At 42.6% G+C, this 11,369-nt stretch overlaps 1 protein-coding gene across 1 annotated transcript in view; it reads right to left on the bottom strand.

Moving 5' to 3' along the window:
* Positions 1-988: 988 nt before the first annotated feature.
* The window catches only part of GPC4 (glypican 4), a 110,381-nt gene continuing 100,000 nt past the window's right edge, over positions 989-11,369 (bottom strand). Inside the window, exons 4-9 of the mRNA XM_027533704.1 lie at positions 10,795-10,960; positions 5,534-5,664; positions 5,303-5,449; positions 4,485-4,621; positions 3,668-3,843; positions 989-3,557 (exon numbers count right to left, since the gene is read on the bottom strand). Of these exons, the coding sequence (XP_027389505.1) occupies positions 3,355-3,557; positions 3,668-3,843; positions 4,485-4,621; positions 5,303-5,449; positions 5,534-5,664; positions 10,795-10,960 (960 nt within the window). The 3' untranslated portion in view covers positions 989-3,354. The remainder of the gene's footprint in view (positions 3,558-3,667; positions 3,844-4,484; positions 4,622-5,302; positions 5,450-5,533; positions 5,665-10,794; positions 10,961-11,369) is intronic.

Raw genomic sequence — 11,369 nt, 5'->3', positions numbered from 1 at the left:
GGATAGAAACTTTCACTCTGTACTTTTGTAGTATAGGTTTTTGTTTTTAAACCCAGTCAATATACGACCTACTTAAAACCTCAATTAGACAAGCAATTCTTACATGGCCATTAGCCTTACTGGTGGGCTTGAATTCCTGTATTACCATGTTCTCTTTCAGGTATTTTTCACACATATAAAAAGGATTTTTAAAGTTAAACAATCAGGAGTTTAAAGGTAGAAACTGAATTTTTAAAGTATATCACGGAATGCCAAATTATATTCTTCCCACTAAGTTCTAATTAGAAGATTCTTCTCAGTGTTTTATTTCAAAAAGAAAGTTGTATTTGATAGTGTGGTATTTGCTTGAGAGCGAGTGCGCGCACACACACACACACACACACACACACACACACACGGAGGCTTCCTGTAATAGACACTGTTATTAACATACTACCTTTTAGCTATGCAAATAGACATATTCTGCCAACACAAAAGGGGAAGTAGAATTTTGTATAGCACCATCTATACCTATTTTTATTGTGGTTTTGTAATCACATACAGTAAGTTTTACTTTAAAGATGTTAACTGTTAATTTTTGTAAAAAATTATGTGTATATTGTTAGGTTTCTAACACCCAGGAAACTAAAGTTCAAAAATCTAAGTCCATTGTTTGTACAGTTTTAGCAAAATAATAGGTGCTAATTACTAGTTTTGAAAGAAAATACAATCTAAGAGTCCTAACATGTTTCTTAAGGTACAGAGTGGGTGAAGTGTTTGAAAGTAACCAGTAATTAATTAATGACTTTGTAAAGCACAAACTCTTCACATGCTATTAACTGAGGCTTTGGAAAAGTAAGGTCTCCTCACAAAGCTTTCCTTCTACCTCATATACGGAACTCTTAAGATTTTTAAAATATTCAACTTGCCTTTATTTCTGTTTTGGGGAGAGTAGGGGTGTGAGCCTGCCAGCTGGTTGGAAGCCAACAGTTATCCAGTCAGACCTGAATGGAAAAATCTATGATTTGTTTATTTCATAGTTCAAGTTCAAAGGCAAGAGACAATTTAAATAATAAAAGAGTAACAGGAAAAATTGCAAAGAAAGAAAACAAATCATTTAGACTCCAGAAGAACCTTCAAGAATATTTAATTCGGAAAATGTTATTGGTTTCGAGAACTTGACTGAAAGAAAACAGCTGGGCAGAGATCAAGGTTTTAAATTAAAAACAATCTAACAAGGTCTATGGGGATAACTCTCTGAGCCACATTTTGGAGACCAGATTCATTTCTACCAAGTAAAAGTAATAGCAGTCTAAGCTAAAAAGGAAATTCCTCAAAACTGAGGTAGTTACTAAGTATCAGCACATATTCCAAGTTCTCACAAGGCAGCTTAGCTATTTACAATCAATTTTTCCTCATACATAAATGGAGCGCCTTCTCAATTTTACGTCTTCTGTGATTTGTTTAAAAGAAACAAAACTTATACACATGAGCCAGAATATGCCTATTTTATTAACATCATGCTTCAATAAATAACTGGCTACTTCTAATAAAATTAAGCCTCTGTTTATAACAGCCCCAATATTCATTTTGTCCATTCTGCAGAATTTGGTGTAAAAAGCTGAATGAAATGTAGACCCTGAGCTATCAAGTAATTACGTTTCAATATAAAAATAGAGAATTACTCTTATAACTGAAGATTGAACAGTAACACAAACAACCTCTCTGTGGGTTTCAGCTTTTGGGGAATTGGTTGGGATCTGAATGGCTGTCTAAAGCAAGAAGAGACTTTGCAGAGTGATTCTTTCTGAAGACTTCTGGAACTCCTTTTAATGTGATTTGTTACATTCTCACAGTTTTATGAGCTGTCATTTGGTAAAGACACAAGGAAACGGCCCCAAAGGGGCCAAGGCAGTGGTTACTCTTTGGTCTGGGACAAGAGTTAATGGCCTTTGTCAGTTCACCTGCGTGGTTAAAGGTCACCCCGAAGATGTGATCTTCTCAGTTTTACCTACTCCCATTCCTCCCTGCCCCCCACTCAAACGCCCAACAACATGAGAAGAAAAATCTGGACACTCAGAGCTCCCCAACTGGGGTGCTTGGCTGATAGGGTAGCACACAGCTGTGAACCATGGCAAGACCTTTGGCTTTCAGATGGGGCAGGACTGGGCAAGAAAAAGACTCAATAAGACACTTTAGAATCTCTTTTTTTAAAAACAAAACAAAACACTGGATCCAAAACCAAATAAATGCAAATACACATGCATGGACAAAAACTTTGAGTATTGATACTTACTGCCTGAGCCCAGGCTGTACCCCAATTCTGGCTAGCCCCCCAGATGGCTATGATTGGGTTTGGAATCTGAACCAAGAGGGACCAAGTGAGATTGCTAGCCACTTACTTCTGCTGGTGGGATATCACTTCAAAGAGGGTGGTCTATGGCCATACCACCCTGAACACACCTGATCTTGTCAAAGAGGGTCAAGTGTGGACACGAAGACCAGCACAGTGGCTTGCTAACGTGCCTGTATGAAAAAAAAAAAAAACAAACCACCAAACCAAACCCACCCCCAAATTAAGTGTGATACCCTGGGATAGCCTGAATGCCTTATATCTTTCGAGGGAGATCAAGAATCTTCGACGGATAAGCAGCTTCCAGAAATGGACTGATCTGTGATGGAAGTTTATACAACCCAGCTCAACCAAAATGGGTAGTCTGCAGCCTCCTCCAGTCACCAGCTATAAATGAAGTATAACCTTCTTCTGGTATTGATGCCTGAACACAACCTGACAAGTGGCTCAGAAGCCCCCTTGTGCCTTCACATTGCAGAAAAAAAGATACAACACCTCCTCTTCTCTCCAGATAAGGCAACTAAAACAACAGGGATAGATGGCAATTTTACTGCTTGTTGGGCTTTTTCTTTTAATAAGATAACGTGATAAATAAAACCTGCTTCTGTACAGCTATTTAATATTTCAGAAATACGTACATGTTACATGCCAAGAAAGGACCCTGGTTTTCTTGTAAGAAACAAGGTGAGATCATATTGAAAGGAAAAAAACCCCACAAACAGAAAGAAAACAAACAGACAGAGTGATAAAAATCACAAATGCACAACTAACTACGCTCTGTACCTACACTGTTAGCCACATTTAACATGACTGAGGAGGCCGGACTGACCTTACATACAATCCCCTTCTCCCACAAAACTGAATGCAAAAACAAAGTCAGCATCTTTTAAACCAGTGGCCACATAGTAAAAACTGTACATTGTTGTCCATTCATTTAAAAAGCAAAGTCACTAGGATGGTATAAAAGTGATAACCAGTGCCTTTGTAACTGACGATGAACACTTGTTCTCTAAGGTTGAGAATTATCTCCACTCTCTCTGCATAACCAGGGATAAGATGCAGAAGACAGGGAGGAGGTAGGGCCAGGCCGCAGCGGGGACCCCAGCGCTGCTGGCTTTATCATTGGCACTCTTCCCAGAGTGGTCAGTTGCATTATACTCAAACTCCGAAGGACACTGCTGAGACTCACATCCGCTACCACTTCCTTCTCCACTGCTTTCGTCACCTATTTTTTTGGGAAAAAAAAAAAAAAGGAATGTTTATTGTGCTCTTTCTCATGTCAAGGTGTACAAACAAACATATAACAATTTGTTCTTTAGAAGCACACATGCTTACTGATATCAAAGAAGTCCACATCGTTCCCATTGTAAGCATTCTTCATCTTACTGGTCATAACTCGAAGAGCCATGACTTGACGAAGGATCAGTATGTCCGGCTTGCTGGTGTCAACCTGCACCTCTGGATTATTGCCCTGGTTGGCTAGACCATTTCCTGTCACAGCAAACAAGTACCTGCAATGAGAAATGACCTCGTTAAGAGGATCAGTAAAACAAAAGCTGCCGAAGATTGGCAAAGATTCTTGCTAGGTTCTGGTATTGGCCACTTGCAGTGAACTGCAAGTGCTTGCCTTTTGAATAACTCGGAATCTCTCCTCTTCCTGGGGATACACATGTTCCTCCACTCTGGGACCTTTTTGAAAACTACCCATTTTGTGGAGGTTGGTGGGGCAGAGTTAAGTGGACACTTGTCTAAGTTACTGGGTATGTAGGGGAGGGACACAGAGCATCATCAAGGAAGACAATGAGACCTTTTGAGAATTGGTACTTGATGAGGCCACGCCATCAGGCACAGGACCACAGGTATTAAATATGAAAAATAATGACACTGTTAGAACAACTCAATCCTTGGTTGCAGCAGTAACGCTATCATATAACCACGGGCATAAACCTTTGCCCCAAGACTCTCTGCAAGTAGCCAGCAGCCTTCCCGACACTTCTACGCCAGTTCCTAAGAATGCTTAGAAATCTTCCACGTTGTTGCCACCTGCTTGTGAAAGGCTTCACAATGCCTCGATGAAACGACTGAGCAAACCTTCTCTGAAACTTCCCCATCATGGAGGGAGAAATCACACACTTGGCCAACGACGGCTCACCTGCTTTGGCCTTTCCCGTTCCAGCAATCATCCTCATTGCCGCTCCCTGCAGCCATCCTCTCATCATTGCAGACACTGCTAGGAAGAGAGGACCAGAACTTCTTGGCCTGCTTCAGTTTCTCCTTGACATCAGTAACCTCATTAAGAGAGAGAGAGAGAGAGAACACAAAAACCTCTGTAAAAACCCCAAACTACCTACACATGTGCCTTCAGAGCATGTCTAAAGTATCTCCAGAGTCTCTCTGTAGTCTGAAGAGAAAAATGCAGATTTTTGGCTTGGCCAAAAATTTGTTCAGATTGGTGGGAAAACCCAAATGACCTTTCTGGTCACCCCAATACTTCTATGTAAAATGTATAAAATCACCACAAGAGTTAACAGATGAAATGCAAGCTCTGGATTAAGTTGCCATTTAAAACAAAAGCTGCCTAGTGCCTACACCCACTGTCCATTCCTGTTCTTCATTAGAACTACCATCTGGGGCCTACCGGGTCCCACGCCCCAGAGATACACTGGAAAAACACAGTATCTTCTGGCAGGGCTTTGATGACTCAGGACCCAGCCTATGAGTTACCCACACAGTGACATAAAAGGTAGGCATTCAGATAAGCCTCCGAGCACCCCACTTCCTAGCTCTATGGATGAACTTTCTGAGCGAGGAAATCAGAGAAGCAGGTTCACTGACATCGCTGTGCAATTTGCTGGAGAAGTTTCACCTGAAAAGACCCTGTGCTTGGAATCCTCCAAATCAAACTGCATTTTGAGCAAATGTTTTCAGGTTTTTGCCCTTAAAAATAGCCATTGCTGCCCCAGGGCTCACCAATCGGTCCAAACTGGTGCCAGCTGCTGTGGTGGGGCGCTCCTCGGGATGGAAGGGCCTGAAGCGGGCACTGAAGGTGCCTTCTGAGATGGAACGGGAAATCCGACCAGCTGGGAGGGGCTTGGGGGGTCCACATCCCTGGAAAACCTGCATGGGCATAAATGTGGCCACATGAGGCATAGCAGGCTAGAGTGGGCCCCACCTCTCCAATCCAGGGCCTGCCTTCCTTACCTTCTGAGATACCTGCACACTGTTCTCCTGCATGTTCATAATAGCATCTGATATCTTCACGTCGATGGGATCCATGACGGACTCAATGTTGAAAGGACCCTCCAGCCTCTCAGCCACCATCAGCATAGCATCTAACATGAGGTTTGGGGCAGAACAATACAGCATACAAAGTAAATCATTAGCTTGGCCTTGAGTGATCAGTCTGATTATTTTACTGTCTTTGTTTCCCTTGTGGGGGGGGGTGTTGGAGGGGAAGACATGATCATCATTAATTCATACTTTCATATCTTTTTCTATGACACAAAACTGCATTCAGTCGCTATGTACCGCCAGCTCTCTAGAGTGGGAAGTGGCCAGATGAAGGCTTTATTCCCCCAGCAAGAAAACACAATTGGAAACCTTCTATTACACTGATAATTCATCTCTCCACGTGTCAGTAGCTGTCACTGCATAGCTCTGACCTAGCTCCTGCCTGACACACCTAAGGCTGGGAGTAGAATAACATGCCAGCTCGCCCAGGGACTTCCATGGCTCTTCCCATTTCATGTTCGATTTACCAGAGTCAAAAACATAAACCAGCTCAAATCCTGGCATACCAATTCTTTTCTTTCATTTTTTAAAATGAAACCCTTTCAGATCCTTGGGTATGCAGTTAGAAAATATAAATGAAAGTGTTCTAGGAATTTTAGGCGCCTCCTTAAGAATTCTAAGGACTTTACAAATAATGGCATTTTGTAAAATCCAATTTTTGTATTAAGATAAACTTCCAATTTCAAATACAAGGGTCCTGAGTTATTTTAAAGCAAAAAACATGTGCTACTTTTTATTCAAATGAAAAAAACAGAGACAGGGCACAAAATCTGTGTTCACAATGTGTGTCCTTCACTACTCAGCAAATCATTTCTACATTTTGGAAAAGTCTAGACTTTTTTAGGACACATTGAATCTCTTAAAGAAAACCACCCCCTGTACTGGTTTTCTTGTCATCCATGGTTCTTGGGATTTAGTTAGTAGTTTTCCCTGATACTCATTGTGCAAAATTAGAAAACTGGAAAGGTCATATCCAAATGAGAAAAAGGATGCCTCATTTATGACAAGCAGTGAACTTTTCCATGTGCTCTTTCCCCTTAAAGGAGAGTTAGGTCCACATACTCCACAGCCTTCAGGTAGTCCAAGGACGGCTGCTGGAAAGAAGGGCAAGGTTCTAGAACATAGTGAGTCCCTCTCAAAGCACAGGCCACAGCTGAACTTCTACCTAAGCTCGCAGGTGGTCAGCAACCTTTCACCTCCCCCAAGAACAAATGTGGCCCAACATTTTAAAGCTTGAGCTCACTTCTCTCAACCAGAATTCCAATGTCACAAACCACGAGTAGACTTCCAAGCAATGCAAATTTGGGGGGAAAGTCATAATGAATGAAGTTGCAGGTCACATTGTGGTAATCATCAAAAACTGACATTCCCAACCTCTAAGGAAAGCCTGCTGGCATGAATATACCATTTTTCCAGAAGAGGAAAAATGCGTTTGATGTGCTAATGAAAGGGGAGTTCTGTAAACAAGTGGAGCAAAACCTAAACGTGTTCATCACTCTCAAAGCATCAGCACCACCATGTCCGCAGAGCACAGACCTTCAGAGCCAAGGAGTCGCCAGCTCCAGAGAAAAACCCCAAATGCAGAGGTTTACATCGGAAGGAAACAGTGCATCCGTCACTACTTATTTCCCTTCGGGGGAGGAAAGGCCAGATGATGAACGTGCTTGTGAAAGGGAACACAAACCCCGATTCTTCTGGCTGTTTGGCGTCTGTCAACTCCAGGCCGGCTGGCCACGCACAAGGGCCTAAGAAGGGAGTGGGGCTGGAACTGTCATACCAGCGTTGCGTGTGGTGTCGCTGAACAATGTGAGTGAGGCTGTATTTTGCCCAGAGCCTGCAGCCCGGGAGCCAAAGTCTCTGCTCAGTCCTGGGACAGTCCTGCTAAGCCATCCACTGGGCGCCCCCGTGATCTGATGATGTCAGATCCAGTGTCCTTGCTTCTGATGAATCTAGGCTGCAGGTCTCCCTTTGCAGGATAGCTGACCAGCTCCTGCCTCCTGCCAGGAACTGGCTGACGGCCTAGCCAGCAATCCCAACCCCCTCATACTAAATCCCCTGCGGCAGCGACACGTGCTGTGAATAAGGTTGGCTGGGAGTCAAATGAATGTTAGCACAATGGTAGTATATGACGGAGAGCAAGTTGTACCTACACATAATTTATGATTCTCCAGAAATTGACTTCTGTTGTGGGGACACTATTTTTCAAAAAGAGGGTTTCCTATAACCGCTTATAAACCAAGTCCAAGGTGTATTAACTATTTGGATCCACCTTTATCAAGGTGGGTGACATTTAATAGGTGCAGTTCAAGAGAGAGAGGAGGGCACAATGGTAAGGCAGATTGAAAAACACATTCTTAGTCTCCTTAAAGGTTCGAGTCTGACTGCAGCATTTCAGTGTTCATGACAGCTCTCTCCCACCCTGCAACAAAGCAGCCCCTTCTCACTAGAAAAAGTGATTCCTTTTGCTCTGTGCTGCTGATAATCACGAACCCACATCTTTAGCCTCACGACCAGACTGGATGAACAAAAGGCAGTTTTCCGACTTAACCCCGTGATCTGATTTAAAGAAGCAGGGGGGAAAAGCCCTCCTTGACCATTCATTAACTGCAGTCATTTAAAGGAGGAAAAATTCCTTGTGAAGGAACAACAACAAAAAAAACACTGAACTTACGGCACAGGCATGTAAATTGGGACTGAATTCGACAACCACAGGGCAAATTAATTAAACCCTTGTGAAAATCCATGAAAAAGCACTGGAGATTGACAATGTCTGTTACTCCTGGCCTTTTATATCAGCTTATTAGAAATAAAGAATAAAATACCCATTAAAAATTCAGTTTAGATAGAATTATATTCCTCCTCCCTCCAAAAAAATATTTAAAATAAATGAGGAAAATTGATTCTGAAATCCTACCAATTTCCACTTGAGTTTAATTTTGTTTCTAAAGATAACAAATGTCATTTGTAAAACACACAGCAAGAACAGCAGCCATGGAAGTCCTCCTTGATTTAGAGTACGTGGCTGAAGACGTAAATTAAGGAAGCCAGAGTATGGTTTTGATATGGACCTGTAAGCTCTTGGAAAAATATATAGAATTTGCTTTTTTAAATGTTGATTTTTACTAATTTATCTGGCTGCACAGGGTCTCAGCTGTGACATGTGGGATCTAGTTCCCCAACCAGGGATCAAACCCAGGGCCCAGAGCATTGAAAGCTCAGAGTCTTAGCCACTGGACCACCAGGGGAGTCCCTAGAATTTGTATTTTAAGACAAATTTATGAGTTACACTTTCTCCCAGACACATCAGAATAACAGAATAGTTTATATTATTCATGATGTGCCTGTAGAAAAGTTAGCCAACCTAGATCAGTGTGCAGGTATTACTGCTTTGCCCAGAGAACTAGTGCATTCGGTGCTACAGGCAAACGTGAAAAGGCAAACCATCTTGTTTCTTAAAAATGAATTAAGCAAAAGTGAATTGCAAACATGACATTTGCGGGTGGAGGTGAGAAGGCGAGTAAAAAAAAGATAGAAAAGAAAAAGTATATCAACTTTAATTTAGATCTGGAAATGTCTTCAAGTAACAGTCTCTCCCATGGCTGCTTTCTGGGCATGATGTGGTACTGGTGTGTGTGTGTCTGGTCTTAGGCCTTCTCGTTCATGGGATTCTGCTTTTCTGCGTGTGGACTTTTTTTCAGGTCTTCTAGCTTTGAACTATTTAGCCTACAATTGTGCTGCGGTGTTTAATATTCACATCTTTTTTCCTTGTGTCAGTATTCTCAAGAATCTGTTGGAGCCAATTTATTGATGCACTTTCAGAGTTAATATAATTAGATCTCATGCAGACTAAAAAGCATTCCCCAGCTCCAATCCTCCCATTCCCCTCCCCACAAAAAACCCTCAGCAAATTGCATACATGTTCCCATGATGTGGACAAATAAGTGAAAAATAGGTGCTTACAAAGACACTCAAAATCTGCAATTATGCAAATGCAACTGGGGGATGGGAGAGAGTTTGTTTTGGGGTCCTGATAGTCTGTGTGTGCAGCCACACCACTAGCAGCTTCAACACCTGCCACTAACATTCCAGGATTCCCATATGCATTAAGCAGGCATCCCGGGAGTTGATGACTGGATATTTCAATTATCCCTAATTTGTCATTTCCCACAAATCATACTTAACCCTCTTGGAAGCTGGCTAGGTCACTTCCATTGCTGTCTGGGTTCCAGTAATAGGTTTTCTAGGTTTCAGGTTGTAGGTGAGAACACTGACCTCTGAAATTCTCAGGGCAAAAGTCCTTCCACTCTCACCAGAGCAGTCTGTGATTGTCAAATCCTCTATAGAAATATAACTGTTAAATTTCCACAGTCAGATTGCACTTGATTCAAATATCTAAGTGGTATCTGGCAGGTACGCAGAAGATTCAGTTGCCATGTCACAAATGTAACATTTGAAAAGCTCCTTCCATAGGTCAGTGATGGCTGTACTCCAGCGTTTACATGGATACAAGCCTACGATGTAGAACTAAAACTAACCTTTGGGGGAAAATGTCAAAAAGGCACTTTCTCATTATTGAAACTTGGTATTTGCTTGGTGTCCACTGTCTTCAGAAATGCCACCATTAGTTCAAGGGAACATTTACTTGTAGAGTGGTATGAACTTTGAGTATCGTCAGAACTCCAGGAATCACTATATAATGAACATAAATTCCATCGCTGACAATTAAAACATCCCTTGGGGAATTCCCTGCTGGTCCAGTGGGTAGGACTTGGCACTTTCACTACTGGGGCTAGGGGTGCAATCCCCGGTCAGGGAACTAAGATCCCACAAGCCATGCAGCACAGCCAAAAAAAACATTTTCTTAATTAAAAAATAAAACATTTCTTGTGGCTGGAAGGTGAGCTATCCCTAATGAGTGATGTGCATGCGTGGGTGCTTAGTCGCTCAGTCGTGTCTGACTCTGGCAACCCCATGGACTGCAGCCCACAAGGCTCCTCTGTCCATGGGATTCCCCAGGCAAGAATACTAAAGTGGGTTACCATGCTCTCCTCCAGGGGATCTTCCCAACCCAGGGGTCGAATCCATGTCTCCTGCATTGGCAGGTGAGTTCTTGACCAGTGGGCCACCTGGGAAGCCCAGGAGTGACACAAACACATTAATCGCCTGCTCACCTATGAAATTGTTCCACTCGAGATCAAGATCCCCTTGGTTGGCCAAACAGCCTCTCATGATGTTGGAGCAATAGTTGTAACAGGGTTTCACAGTCACGAGACCTTGGCAGTGGGAGCAGTACATCATCTTCACCAGGGCATGGGTACACTGGGTTGTGGGATTCACCTAATTTGGAAGAAGAAATAGACAATGGTGGGACCAAGATAGAGACAGCAACTACATATCTATTGCAAATCTATCAACTTGACTTTGAAGGCTTGGCCATGAATTTCACCTATGAGTCACAATGGATCACATGTAGCACGGCCTGGCGTGCTTACCAAAGAGGTGAATTACAGCAAGATTAGGTAAAGGAAAAGGGTATGCTAGGAAGGCATGGGGAGGTAGGAATGAACATTCAGCAACTCAGCTGTATATGACACACACACTCAACTACTCCCACTCATTTTAGATGGTCATCACTGTGTGTGCCATGCCAGACTGTAATCTGAGCACGTCTTCTTTGCAAACTGCTAGAGCGCCCTTTCAAATGTAGGCCCCCAGTCAAGGTTTAGAAGGGTAGCTCGTGTGTACT

Source organism: Bos indicus x Bos taurus, chromosome X (genome assembly GCF_003369695.1).
Source record: "Bos indicus x Bos taurus breed Angus x Brahman F1 hybrid chromosome X, Bos_hybrid_MaternalHap_v2.0, whole genome shotgun sequence".
NCBI classification, from domain to species: domain Eukaryota; kingdom Metazoa; phylum Chordata; class Mammalia; order Artiodactyla; family Bovidae; genus Bos; species Bos indicus x Bos taurus.
The sequence above is the reverse complement of the archived record's forward strand: the minus strand, read 5'-3'. Positions and strand labels throughout refer to the sequence as shown.